At 34.2% G+C, this 14,077-nt stretch overlaps 3 protein-coding genes across 3 annotated transcripts; all 3 read right to left on the reverse strand.

Annotated features, from left to right (window-relative positions):
• Nucleotides 1-399: 399 nt before the first annotated feature.
• Nucleotides 400-4,887, reverse strand: LOC145586930 (uncharacterized). Its single transcript, XM_081643904.1, has 5 exons — nucleotides 3,768-4,887; nucleotides 2,203-2,664; nucleotides 1,547-1,924; nucleotides 1,360-1,427; nucleotides 400-985 (listed from the first exon to the last, which is right to left on the reverse strand). Exons 1-5 carry the CDS (start codon nucleotides 4,458-4,460, stop codon nucleotides 778-780), a joined length of 1,809 nt encoding a protein of 602 aa, XP_081500030.1. The 5' UTR covers nucleotides 4,461-4,887; the 3' UTR covers nucleotides 400-777.
• Nucleotides 4,888-6,306: 1,419 nt separating this feature from the next.
• Nucleotides 6,307-8,072, reverse strand: LOC145585866 (cytochrome P450 monooxygenase 76AD131-like). The gene is made up of 2 exons (XM_081642573.1): nucleotides 7,179-8,072; nucleotides 6,307-6,912 (listed from the first exon to the last, which is right to left on the reverse strand). The coding sequence occupies exons 1-2, from the start codon at nucleotides 8,070-8,072 to the stop codon at nucleotides 6,307-6,309; spliced, it is 1,500 nt and encodes a 499-aa protein (XP_081498699.1).
• A 2,869-nt stretch (nucleotides 8,073-10,941) lies between these two features.
• Nucleotides 10,942-13,411, reverse strand: LOC145586931 (cytochrome P450 monooxygenase 76AD131-like). Its single transcript, XM_081643905.1, has 2 exons — nucleotides 12,429-13,411; nucleotides 10,942-11,861 (listed from the first exon to the last, which is right to left on the reverse strand). The coding sequence occupies exons 1-2, from the start codon at nucleotides 13,329-13,331 to the stop codon at nucleotides 11,256-11,258; spliced, it is 1,509 nt and encodes a 502-aa protein (XP_081500031.1). The 5' UTR covers nucleotides 13,332-13,411; the 3' UTR covers nucleotides 10,942-11,255.
• Between the last annotated feature and the right edge of the window lie 666 nt (nucleotides 13,412-14,077).

Genomic DNA, 14,077 nt, shown 5'->3' on the forward strand with positions numbered 1-14,077 from the left:
AATTTACGACGGAAATATACATTTACTTATATTTGCACAGTTTGTGCTTTTCCAATATTGCCATTTAAGCTAGAGTGGTCATTCCATGATTTGAATGCCAGTGCAGAGGTATAAAAAATAAACTTTTATTAATTTACCTCAGAAGACAAATAAAATAAAAGAAGGCAGGATTACAACTTTGACAAATATTGCACCCCATAACATACTTAGAACTTAAACTTTAGACCAGTGCAATTATTTTAATGATATTATCTTCTTTTTTTTCTTTGATACTAATTGTTTAATGAATTTTAACCGAAATGTTATTATTATTTATATTAAATAGGATTAGGAACCATTTAAGGGGAGTAGGAGCCTAGGATGTGCCAAATCAGAAGTAATTATCATCTTTAAAAAAAATGGCATCAATAATGTAGGCATCTTTAAACTATACCAAATGTTATTCTACGTGCAATGAAATAGTCAACCAACAAGCTGCGATTTGGACTACCATCTGCAGAGCAGGAAAGTGCAGTTCTACAATGTACAGAACATAACATCTATAAACCAAACCATCTACTATGAACAATGCTTGAACGACGAGGCAGATAAACATCGAACGAACATCACAGCATCCACGACCAAAACAACCCTATCTACATCGCTCCGACACAAAGGTTAAGGGTTAGAACAAATCATTTAACATGTAGAAAGTAGTGTCATCTTAAGGCTCCATACTACACAAAATTGGTGCCTCTCAACACCTCTAAAAGTTCAGCAAGACTGATTGGAGAGATATTAGCCAGAGAACAGTGACATCGCCTGCCTAAAATCCAAGGATTGAAGAGCTGACTTGGGAAAATGTTTTCCTCCAGGCACCCATAGATCATCATTATTGGGAAGAAGAACCTGTGGCTTGCCAGCTTCTTCACCAACTTGGGGAAGAGGTTGAAGCTCTTTGTTTTTCTTCACAAACTCGAAAAACTCGGCAACTTGTCGGGCATAGCTGCAGAAGATTATGAATTGAACATATTAGCATGTGAAAGGGAGCATTCAGTGCCGTAATATTATGATTTGAATGCATAAAGGTTAGTGTTATCTTTGACAGGCATAGGTACACAGAAAATTTCTTAAATTGACCAGTAACAAAGATATTGTTAAAAGGTGTTCCATCTAAAGGTAAAGTACAGGGACAACCTGCTCAGTCTACAAAACACATGAAATTACAAAAGTAAAGTACTCTTCAACAGGCATATACAATCATATACACAGATTCTGGAGAGAAAAAGTGATTAGCCAAGTACAATTATTCCATAAATCAGCTGAGAGAGCAAACTAAGAAACGGAGTGATTAAGGAATAACAGAAGAAAGAGTCTTACTCTCTCTTTGCATCAATATCTCTGTTAAAATCAATGTCATTCTCACAGTCAAGAATTAAAGCAGGAACCTGCATGACAACAAACAAGGGGAAATTCTTTAGCTTTTATTTTGCATGTTTGTATCTTGGAAAGAGGGGGGGGGGGGGGGGGGGGGGGGGGGGTCTGAGAGACATGTACATTATATTACCTTTTGAATGCTAGAATGCATGTGAGCACCCTCCAGAAAGCATACACGTTCATTTATAGTAGGATATGTAGTACTATCCAATTGAAAGAAAGGCTTAGTGACCGAGACAACTCCATGATTTCCAGTTTCTAAGGGAAAAAGCCAGCTCTCATGCTTTTCATGCAGACCTCGCAAATAATCCAAGCTAACTCCACCTTCTTCTTCTCTTTTACGTAGCATCATTCTTTTATGGCAAGTGTCAGGGCTCGCTCTAAGGTAGATAAAACCATCAGGAATAAGCCCCGGCAAACATGAAACAACTGGATCAAACCAAGAGTCGTATATGCTTATCTCCATCTCATTCATCCATTTTGCTTCATGGACTGCTCGTACAAAAACCTACCGCAAGCAACAGTGAGAGTTTGTTTTAATTAGGAAAATCATTTATCTAGCTACTCCACTATAACTAAGTATTTAACACTCATACTCGATGACATAATCAATTTTAAGTTACTTAATAGTTCCAACTACAATGATCAATGCCTCTCCATAATCCCATTCACCGACAGCATTATCCTAGATTTAAATCAGTTGATACATTACTTCACACACATCCTAATCATGGCAATTTCATAAAGATTAATTCAAAACAGAGTGAAAATTCATGAAGTCCTTACCATCCTATCACTGAAGATACTTCTCTCCATCAGCCTCAAGGGCTGAATTCCAGCAGATGAATCTCTCTCTTGCATGACCCTTGTAACAAATACATAGTTCTGAAAGGTGTAGGCATACCTCTGAGGGTCAGCATAAAAGGCATCCAGAATATTAAAGTGATCAGGTCCAATATCTTGCCATTTATCAATGGGCTCAGGAACAATCTCAACAAGGTCACGTAGCTCAACTGTTTCATTAACTATTCTTTTCAGGAAGGTTGTTTTTCCAACACTGATATTCCCCTCCACACAGAGGGTGATTCTGTTTTGTGATCTAATGCCTGAATCAGATCTGTCGTCCTTTAATTCCTCATCTACACTCTTTTTTATATAGGTAGTTATACTTTCAGCATGGTTTCTGTGAATAATTCCCACTGAACTCTGGAGATATTCAACCATCGTCTGATTGGACTTGCCAAAGAACTGAAGAAATAAAACCATGATACGATCAAATAAAGAGTTGCAAAAACAAAACATTAAACAAGTGACATATGGACGAGAAACCAAACTGGACGAGGTTCCATATAGGAAGTAAGACAAAAGGAATATCAGCAGAAACCAACTAATAGTGACAATATTCACTACAAGTACACAGATTTGAGGACCTTTTCTTGAAAACCCATTTATAATGGTAGCAAATTTAACATACTGGAAAAAATTAACTGCACTGGCAGCAACTAATGAAGGAGAAATAAAAACATGAAACACCCCATAAATCCACCAAATTACTGGTCTCACAACATTGATCATATACAAACAACAGAATAGGAGATTTTACAGAGACAACAGACAAAAGTACACGTTTGCAGCAAAACCATTCACAAGTTCCATAATTCCCTTCATGCAAGAAATTTCATATGCAATGTTAACATTCACAAGTCAATGAACAGCAAAACCATCATCCATGCATAAACTCTACAATAAACTCCTCATAGTTTCAATTTCATTGACCAATTGAACTATATCAAATATCAATACCAAACTGCCAATAATCCCATAAGCAAACTATCCACTTGGACCACTTCTTCATCTACTAGTTACTACAAGCTTCCACAGACCACAATCATATTCGCAAGGACAAATAAACTTACACAAAAGCAACAACAATAGCGAGGACTAGCACAACAGCATTAAAGACTACCAGACATTAACCTCACAAGATTAAGTTGTACTCAGCCCTACCCTTTACCAATAATACATGCATCAACAAACTAGGTCCTCTCCTTTAAAGTATAAGTTCCGATAACTCAACCAAGTTCAGCTTAGAGCTATAAGTTCAATATAGAGCTACAAATAATCTAAACAACTCTAATTCAAGGCTTATAAGTTCATAGCTCTCACACGAATTGAACTCACTTCGAATCGATACAAAAATTATACAATGATAACCATATATAATGTCACGTTCTCTATTAAACAAATAGACACAAAAAATGTCCCGTAATTAGCAGTAATTGACCTAATCTCAACACAAAACAGAGCCAAAAACAAATACAGAAACAAAGCTTAAAGATAAGAGCAGTAACCTTATCTCTATAAAGCTGCTTAAGATCATCAACACCACCAATACCCTTCTCAACCAGCTTCCTCAAATTCCTAGGCCCAACACCCGGTATTGTCAACAAATCAGGGCTTTCCACGAGCCCGGAAACCGAGCTATTACCACCTAAACCCCTTGTTCTCCTTTGCATCTTTGCCGGCTTCTCGCCTTCCTCCGCCTTATCTTCCCTCTCCTCCGCCTCAGCTTCAGCTTCAACTTCATCCGCCACCATACCCTTATCATCTCCACTCCCAGCAGCATTGTGCAACCAAGCTAAGCGAGACCCGTTTCGCATTCCCTTCAAAACAACCCATGGCCGCTGCAAGTCCCGCCCATCTTCCACCGAACACCGGCATACCCGGCAACTCCCACCTCCGCCGGAAAAACTCTGAGAAGAGAATGAAGCAGTTTTAGTGGAAAACGACGAAGTGGGGATGAAATTAATACACGGGCGAGAGTAAAAAACGGCGGAATTTGAAACAGGCATGAATTTAGAAGCAATAACAGAGGTGGGTTTAGCGTAAAACCCTAGTGGGAAATTGGAGGAGATAGAAAGGGGTTTAAAACAGGGTTTTTTGAGGGTTTTTGAAGGATAAGGAGAGAGATAAAGGGGATTAACAGACGAAGAACAGAGAAGGAGAGGAGAGCCAGGTGGGCTGCGACGCAGTAGCTTCTGCATTGGAAGACAAAATTAGCATTTCCTGCAACTTTTTGCAGAATTTTAATGACAACCCAACAAAATCATCAAGAAGAAGAACCCTAAAATGGCAGGAAAAAGGTCCAATTGTAGAGGGAAAGGGCGGGAAGATGAAGAAGAAAAGGGGATGAGGAGGAGAGAGAAAATATATACTAGAAGGGGTTTTACGTAACGGCGGAATTTAGGGTTTTAGGCGGAATTAAAAATTAAAGAAGATGGTCCCAGAGTTTTGAAGCAGTACAAGTTTAAATAATAATAAATTAAAATGGGGTTTTTCAAATTCAAAAAGCTTCCATTGATTTGCAGATAACTGGGGAAGAATGGTGGGTTTGTAGAGGGAGAAAGAGATGGGAGATGAAGAGAGAGAAAGTGAGGTTTTAGATGAAAGCGGTGTGGTAGAGAGTTTAGGAGACAGCATCAAGCATGGTTTATGTACTTACAAAAAAAAAAAAAAAAAAAAAACACTCACATTATGCATTTTGAATTTTTTTTGACGAAATATATTCAACATTTATACGTGATTAACCACACTATATGACCAACCATCATAGCTGGTTACTTAATCAGTGTTAAGTGAGTTACTTTTTTTTTTTTACAATCGGTCACTTGGTGTTGTTTGTCGCATACAAAATGAACTATTTTTTGTAATGAAACTTGATTTTTTCCCCTTTTATCAATTAAACTACAAAAAATACCAAACCTAATATTGATCTAGTTGAAAGGAAAATACCTTACAATTATAAAGTTGGAGGCTCAATCTCCACTAGTGACAATTTGGAGATGAGATTTCCTTACCTTTCCTTCCACCTTCTCAAATTGTCTAGCCTGTTAACTAAACAAAGTTAACCAGTGAAGAATTTCGGCCCCATAAAGCTCTTCATCTAACCTATTAAGGAAAAAAACACAAAATTATAGTTTGCAAAAAAATTAAAAATAATTTTATGTGGTCTAACGTAATATTATGCCTCATATTTATCTCATGTAACAATGCCCCTACCTCGAAGAATCATTATCATATTTTCACAAGTTTTGAGATAGTATTATGTTAATTACTACATAGCCATAGACCCATAGCTTATAGTAGTTCTTTTTATGGACTCGGGTCACTAGAGTTCTTTTAGTTGTAGTGTAGACCAAAACCAAGAGTTATATTATCTATTTTTAAAGTACACAAAAGACAAATCCAGCACCTTATCGACTGGTCTTTGGGCCCATTTGGAATTGGTCATTTTGTCTTTCCATCATAAAATTATCAGTGGGCTGCATTATTAAATTTGGGCTGTTATTATTTAATTTGAGTTGTTTTTACTTTTTAGTGCTACACTCGTGCAGGGTGCAGCCCACCAAAAAAAAAAAAAAAAAGGAAAACATTTTTTATGATTGGTGAGCTGTGTTTCAGCATTTGCATGCTCAACAAAACTAAAATAAAGGTGGGATAATTAGGTTTTAATTGCGACATAAATGTTAATGATAAACAAAAAAGGATATTTAGATTCTCTTAAGCATATATGAATTACACTTGGTGTTTGTGTTATACTTTCATATATATAATATAAGCTTTCAAAATTATTTTTTCAGGAGGCAAGCTTCTAAGTTATTATGTATTATTCAAACATGCAAAATGTTAGAAATTTTTGTGAGCAAATGTTTGTATTCCAATAAACCTTTGTACTTCATATATGCTTTATCTGTTTAAATTTTATTGAAAGTCATATTTGTAAATTGAAACACTAGTCCTATGATGAAATCCAGATACAATCAAGTAGACTCTCCTTATTTAAAACAATGATTTATTATTTAGTTGCTTCTCTTTAAGTTTTCACCATTATTATTTTGAGATTGGAATAACACGGAGCGGTATAGCTTTTTGTATGGTAATCCCAAACTTATCATTCATATCCAAATCTTCTGGCTTTAAACCATCTCCAATTTTCCAATCAAAACCTTGAAGAAGACTCCCTAACATAAGATTCAACATTCGAAGCGCCAATGTATCACCAGGACATGCCCTTCTTCCTGTTCCAAAAGGTATAAGTCCAAAATCTTGTCCTTTTAGATCAATTTCACGCTCCAAAAATCTCTCCGGCAAAAACATATCTGGATTTTTCCAGTGATTGGGATCTCGTGAAATAGCCAAAAGGTTAACGAATACTTGTGCATTTTTAGGCACAATGTAACCATATAATTCAACATCATTGCTTGCTTTACGTGGTAGCAGAAACACAGTCGGTGGATGCATCCTTAATGTCTCTTTCACTATTGCTTGTAGGTAAGGAAGCTTTGAGATATCAGACTCTTCAACTACCTTATTCCCACCTAGCACTTGTTTGAGTTCATCTTGAGCCTTAGCCATTTTTCTAGGGTTGCGCAATAATTCTGTCATTGCCCACTCCAATGTGCTAGAGGTAGTATCTGTTCCTGCTGTAAAAAAATCCTGTCCAATCAACATGCATAATTAGTTAAGTTAACAAATTAACAACCTGAAGTTTCACAACATGTTTTTCATATCTGTTTCTTTTCAAAGTTATAGTATGAACGAATATAAACATATACATATACATTTTTCTTAATTATTACTCTTATCGATGAATTAAGTTTATTTTCTCTAGTAATAGAAAAAAAAAATTGTATTAGTTTCCAACTATATTAGACCTATCTTGTTTTTCAATTAAAAAAAAAAAAGGTATAAATAAAGCTCACCATGAGAAGATGATTAATATCATCAAGACTTAACTCAGACTCATTCTCTTTCATTAGTCTAAGAAGGGTGTCCAATACATCACCACCACTTCCACTAACGGCAGAATTTCTCAACCTTTTTTGTATAATATCCTCAAAAAGCTTATTTAATTTATTCCCATAAACCATCAACTTATAATTCACACTAAACACACGTAAAAACCTTAACATAGGAAAACAATCTACCAAATTAGGTTTTCCAATCTCCACCATAATCCTCCAAACAAGCTCCTTAAACTCTCCTGAATCACTAGAATTATAGCTAGCCAAATCAAAAGAAAAGAACGTGTTTGACAACAAATTTAACGAAGTTGTAAATGCTACTCCTCCAACATCAATTGCTTCCCCTGCCTTACTACACTCCTTAACATACTCCATAAGTTTAGACACTTTTTCTTGTCTAAGGGCTTGACTCGCGTCAAGCCTTTGACTAGAAAATAAATGAATGGCTGAGATTTTCCTTAACATTCGCCATTTTGGACACATGGGTAGCCATGCCACGGAGTACTTGTCATGCCCATTTGCACGTACCGCAGCAGAAACTTGCCTATTGGAGAGTGCAAGGTCATGTTTTTGGAACATTTCTTTGGCTACTTCCGCAGAAGATATAACAATAGTTGTGATAGTTCCGAATTTAAGAGAGATTAAGGGGCCATAAGTTTTGGCTAGATTAGCCAACGTATGATGAGGTAAATCTCCAAGATGTGGCAAATTCCCTAAGATTGGTACAGGTTTAGGCCCCGGAGGAATCCTTGCATTTTTATTTGTGGTGAGAGTTGAATTGAGCTTGAAAACATACAATAAAACCCAAAGAAAAGGAAGTACAATCAACAAAATTGTGTAGTAATAATCCATTGGATTAATTATTGTTGGTATTATGGCTTAATTAATGTGTGATGATCGACTATGTTGATGGACGGCTTTATATGGTTAGTGAGTAGCTGAGTATTACTTAGTTAAGCAATTAGCTAATCTACACATATAACACAACTATATAGTAAGGCTCTTGGATTTGATCTTGGTTTGAAATTAAATCAAGATAGTCTACTTCTATGACTTTATTATTGAAAACGGATATATATATACTCTCATTTTCTTTAATCAATTAATTATATTTACATGGATTAGGCAATCATAATAAGGCTCTTGGTTTGAAAATCAAAATGGTTAACTTAGTTGTCTTAGTCATCAGATTTCTCAGTCCTGTAACTTGGTAAACCAAGAGAAAAGAATTGGGAAAAATGTTGTTGAAAAATTGTAATTTACTCTTATTATTATTATTATTGTTGTTATTACTACTACGTAAACACCAAGTAGTAGTCGATACGTAAAACACCAAGGTTGTTAGAATTATTTATATCTACTCATATATAATGTGGTGTTTAGAAGCTCGAGCATATACTAGTCATCGTTATTAATAAATTATACTCCGTATGTATGCAAGATTGTCAAAATTAGGATTGTATGATCAACTTTAATTTTTTTCTCAAATAATACGAATTCCAACTCTGTATAAATATACATGTAAGATGTAGTAGAATAATAGAGTAATTTGTCTTAATAGGGTGATCAATCAAATAATAAAATTACAAATAAATATACAAGGAGGTTGAAAAGAAGGTTACGTTAGTGTAAATAAGGAAAATATTCGTCTATAGTTATATTGACAAAGTAAATATGTTGACAACTTAACATGCAAGCACGTCCACATTATCTCTATACTCGCAATCAACTGCAACAAAAAAAAGTACGTGTCTTGCTTCCAATTTTGATCAATTTGAAACCTTAACGTAATATTATTCTTCCTAATCAAGCTATTTGATTTCAAAATGAAAAAAAAATTAATTCATCTTCCATTTGTCAACTACTAATGGAAAGTCAAATATCCAACATCTAGCTAATCGCTAAAATTATCGTTGGGAATTTTAATTATTCCCCGCGGCCCGTGTGAAAGTACATACATCTTGCGTAAAATGATTTGTACGAATGTAGTTAATAAATACAAAATATAAGATTGGTATGCTACTTTTTCTATTATTAGAATTTGTTAAATATACCCGGGTGTATGTTGTACCGTACACCCACCGTATACGCGGGTAATTTACTCTTTAATCTTTGCTCATTTAATAAATAAGCAAATTTTTTTTTTGCACATTTATAAAATGAGTAAAATTTAATGAGTAAATAACCTGGATGTATAGAGAAGGCTCTCTTCTATTATTATATGTAATATCGAATTTTTCGTCCACATTCAACCTATACTTATAAGGCTAATTTTGTTGTAATCCGTCTTTTTTATTTTAATATTCATTGGAATGTTCATATACATCAGACATGAAAGTAAAGTAAAGTATATTCTCCTTTATCTAGTGGAAGTAGTGTGGAAGGGATTATCTAATTTCAGGTAGCTAAAACCAATCAACTGTATATTATAGTATTTCTTTTTGTAGTCCACACTCTACATACTCACTTAATACACTTTATATACTGAACAGATTGCCACTAATTTTTGTTGCTTTATTGGGCCTTTTTGTTACCTTTCCAACTATTATAAAATCTTTAGAAATGGGTTGGTATTATTTTCTATTTGGGCATTATCTCAGTGCTATACTCGTGTAGTTCCTAATATGAGGCAATTAAGTATATTGCACACTCGCACCCACCCAAATTATACTTTTTTGATCATTGATGAGTTGCTTGTTGGAAGCTAAGCCAAAATAAAAAGTGAGGAGAATTGTTGGACGTGCATAAAATACTACTCGTACAATTTCTAATAAAATGTTGTGCATTGTTTTATATATGCAAGTTTAGTTTATTTAATTTTTTAAACGGATCATCATCTAACACGTAAGATTAAAGGATTAATTAACTTTTAAAAATTGTGTTTAGTCTGATATACTTTGTACTTTATTAATGTATAATTTTATAGATGACAACAATTACGGTTTAACGTATAACGCGAACAAATATATTTGAAAGTAGAAGGGGATCGGATCACCCAATAATAATGACATAGTACATGAAACTATGCAAGATACATTTCAAACTATTGCAAATTTAACAGGTACACTAGGCAGTCTCTAATACTCGTCCCTTATCATCTTATATTCTGATGTGACGTTTACAAAATACACACGTACTATAACTTCTATTCCTCGTACGTGTTACCAAGCCGCCATCTTAGACTTCGCTGCCACTCGCATTTAACGGACCACGCACCTCTGTCCTCTACCACTAGCTATGAGTTATATTGCATTATTTATTTATTATTTTTATTTTTTTTTTGAGAAAGAGTTATATTGCATTAATTTGGAAGAAAATTCATCAATTATTGCATGCACTTTTTTATTTTTAATTTGGAAAATTCATTAATTATATTGAAAAGTCATACACTTTTTTATATTGAAAATTCATACACTTTTTTATATTGAAAATTCATAAATTATATTGAAAGTTCATTAATTATACACTTTTTTATTGCATACACTTTTTTATTTTTAATTTGGAAGAAAATTCATTAATTTTTTATTTTTTATTTGAGAAAGAGTTATATTGCATTAATTATTGCATACACTTTTTTATTTTTAATTTGGAAGAAAATTCATTAATTATCTATTACTAGCTATTTAATGAGTGCTAAGAAAATTTTGAATGCAAGGATTACAAATTTATTTTAGTTGAATGGTTCTAATTAGGTGTTGATGTACACATAATTAGCAAACATATATACAACAATGGGAGTTACAACAAATATGATCATATATATACAATTACATAAGAAATAGGATATGAAATTCAATTTTACTCCAAAGTTTTCTTAAACTTAAAGGAGTATTCAGCATTTATGGCGCAACTTCTAACGTAACCAGGAGTCCAAGATAAACTTTTTCAACATAAAATTGTAAGAAAGTTGTGTAACATGACTCCCCATTATGGGAATGAATCTAGGTATATAAAATGTAATCAATTGAACCAACCCTTTTATTTCATTTAGCCTATGCTCCATGTCTTTCCTAATTTTTTTATTTTTAAAAAAATTTACTTAGACAGTGGAATGGCTCGAAGAGGTATAGCTTTTTGTATAGTAATTCCAAATTTATCAGTCATATCTAAATCTTCTGGCTTGAGCCCATCTCCAACCTTCCAATTAAAAGCGTGAAGAAGATTCCCCAGCATAAGATTCAACATTCGGAATGCCAATGTATCTCCAGGACATATCCTTCTTCCAGCTCCAAATGGGATAAGTCCAAAATCTTGTCCCTTCATATCAATTTCGCGCTCCAAAAACCTCTCGGGTGAAAACAAATCCGGATTTACCCAGTGATTGGGATCTCGTGAAATAGCCCAAAGGTTAACAAATACTTGAGCATTTTTAGGCACAACATAACCATACAGTTCAACATCACTAGTCGCCTTACGTGGAAGTAAAAACACAGTTGGTGGGTGCATCCTTAAAGTCTCTTTCACTATCGCTTGTAAGTAAGGAAGCTTTGAAATGTCAGATTCTCCAACAATCCTATTCTCTCCTAAGACCTGTTTCAATTCAGCTTGAGCCTTTGCCATTTTTTCCGGGCTATGGAGAAGTTCGGTCATTGCCCATTCTAATGTACTCGAGGTAGTATCTGTTCCCGCAGTAAAGAAATCCTATATCACATAAAATATTATCATAATTAGTTAACAATAAAACTTAGTTTATGGATACCAACTACTTAAGACTAACACGCGCTACTAACAGTACACTCTAATTAAATTAAATTAACCATGAACAAAAGGAACCGAATGTACTAACATCCGATGATCCGAGTTAGTTGACCGATTATGAGGCCATGACTATGACAGTATGACCATCTGAGCATATGCAACAACAACCTAATATTTGACTATATACTGATTTGGTGATGTATGTTTTATACTATTGTTTATTGTTTACTTGGTATTATTCTCTTGAAGCAACAAACTATATTAAAAGTTAGGTCAAATGATCGAGATACTCCCTCAATTTATTTTCCCCTCTTATTAAGACGGTGATTATCTCATAAAAAAATTAATTCAAAACTGAAAGAACTTTTAAAAGAAAGGGAGTAAATATTTTTCTTAATTATAATCCGAAAAATTAAAGTTTTTTCTTATGATCAACTAATTAGGAAAAAAAAATGTTTATAATTAAGCAAGATAATTAACTTATTAAAAATGAATTTAAAATTGGCTTACCATGAGAAGATGCTTAATATCATCAAGACTCAATTCAGATTCATTCTCCTTCATAATCTTAATAAGTGTATCCAACACATCACCACCATCATTATTTCCACTAACTCCAAAACTTTCCAACCTCTTGTTTATAATATCCAAAAAAACCTCATTTAGTTTATTACCATACCCCATTAAATTGCAATTAACACTAAACACACTCAAAAATCTTAACATGGGAAAACAATCAACCAAATTAGGCTTTCCAATCTCCTCCATAATCTTCCAAACAAGCTCCTTAAACTCCCCTGTATCACTAGAGTTATAACTAGCCAAATCGAACGAAAAGAACGTGTTAGACAACAAGTTTAGCGAAGTTGTAAATGCTACACCACCAACATCAATAGCTTCCCCCGACTTACTACATTCCTTAACATACTCCATAAGTTTAGACACTTTTTCTTGTCTAAGGGCTTGGCTCGCGTCAAGCCTTTGCGTGGAGAACAATTGGAGGGCGGAGATTTTTCTTAGGGTTCGCCATTTTGCACACACGGGTAGCCATGCAACGGAGAACTTGTCGTGCCCATTGGAACGTACCGCGGCAGAAACATGCCTAGTAGAAAGTGATAGGTCATGTTTTTGGAACATTTCTTTGGCTACTGTAGATGAGGATACAACAATAGTTGTGATACTGCCAAATTTGACCGAGATCAATGGACCATACGTTTTAGCTAGGTTAGCTAAGTAACGATGAGGCGAATCGCCTAGATGAGGCAAGTTACCAAGAATTGGTACGGGTTTAGGCCCCGGAGGAAGCCTTGAATTATTATTTGAAGTGAGTTTTGAGGAGTTGAAATGTTTGAAAAGAAATAAGAAAGCCCATACAAAAGAAAATAACAATAACAAGGTTGAATAATAATCCATTTTTTTGGGAGTGATAGATTATATTATGTGTTAATTTTTGAGTGTTTATTAGCTTATCTTTATTTTGATAAGCTTGAAGAATTTGGAAAGGTTATGCATGCATATATATAGGCAGGAAATTAAAAATGTTTAAAATATAAAAAATGTTATCTAAAATAATGTAGCAAATCAAGGAGTTTCCGGTTGTTGACTTAAATAATGGTCAACTTCGACGTCTTTTATTATTGAGCTCAGCAGCCTTGTATATATGCAATTAAAGGTCAAGAAAATTTGCTGTTCTACGTACATATTGAGAGTATTATTATACGCGTACATTTAACACTCTTTGTTTTGGACCGTATATGTATGCTTATCTCGTCTCTTATATACCTAGAAATCTTACAGTAACTTACTATGAGAAAGTCATACAGTAACCTTAACAACTCATATCCTCTTTATCTTTACTTTCAATTATTTTGTAAGTTTCATACTCCATAGTAACTAATCTTTAGCCATTGATTCTCCCGAGAGGCTACAATTATCAGGAATTTTAATTAACAAGGTTTTGGAAATTTGTGGACAACGTTGAGACTATTATTTATTGACTATGTACGTAACGACAAAAGTAATAATGTATGGCGGGGTTGGATCTAAATAGATTGTCCTTATGAAACTAGTGAAACATGTTATTAGTGCTAGACTGGTTGATAACCGCAGCGAGTACATGTTGCATGGATGGGTAGCCAAAGAAGTTATTATATGAGTGG

This window comes from Chenopodium album, chromosome 16, assembly GCF_948465745.1.
Source record: "Chenopodium album chromosome 16, dcCheAlbu1.1, whole genome shotgun sequence".
Classification (NCBI taxonomy): domain Eukaryota; kingdom Viridiplantae; phylum Streptophyta; class Magnoliopsida; order Caryophyllales; family Amaranthaceae; genus Chenopodium; species Chenopodium album.

Bases quoted from the DNA above. Each gene is read 5' to 3' on its own strand.
- LOC145586930 (XM_081643904.1), bottom strand. From the start codon at position 4,460: ATGCAGAAGCTACTGCGTCGCAGCCCACCTGGCTCTCCTCTCCTTCTC. The intron at 1,925-2,202 runs GTAAGGACTTCA...TGCTTGCGGTAG, and splicing joins GTATCTTCAGTGATAGGATG to GTTTTTGTACGAGCAGTCCA. The intron at 1,428-1,546 runs GTAATATAATGT...GTTGTCATGCAG, and splicing joins TGCATTCTAGCATTCAAAAG to GTTCCTGCTTTAATTCTTGA.
- LOC145585866 (XM_081642573.1), bottom strand. From the start codon at position 8,072: ATGGATTATTACTACACAATTTTGTTGATTGTACTTCCTTTTCTTTGG. The intron at 6,913-7,178 runs GTGAGCTTTATT...TTGATTGGACAG, and splicing joins ATATTAATCATCTTCTCATG to GATTTTTTTACAGCAGGAAC.
- LOC145586931 (XM_081643905.1), bottom strand. From the start codon at position 13,331: ATGGATTATTATTCAACCTTGTTATTGTTATTTTCTTTTGTATGGGCT. The intron at 11,862-12,428 runs GTAAGCCAATTT...TATGTGATATAG, and splicing joins ATATTAAGCATCTTCTCATG to GATTTCTTTACTGCGGGAAC.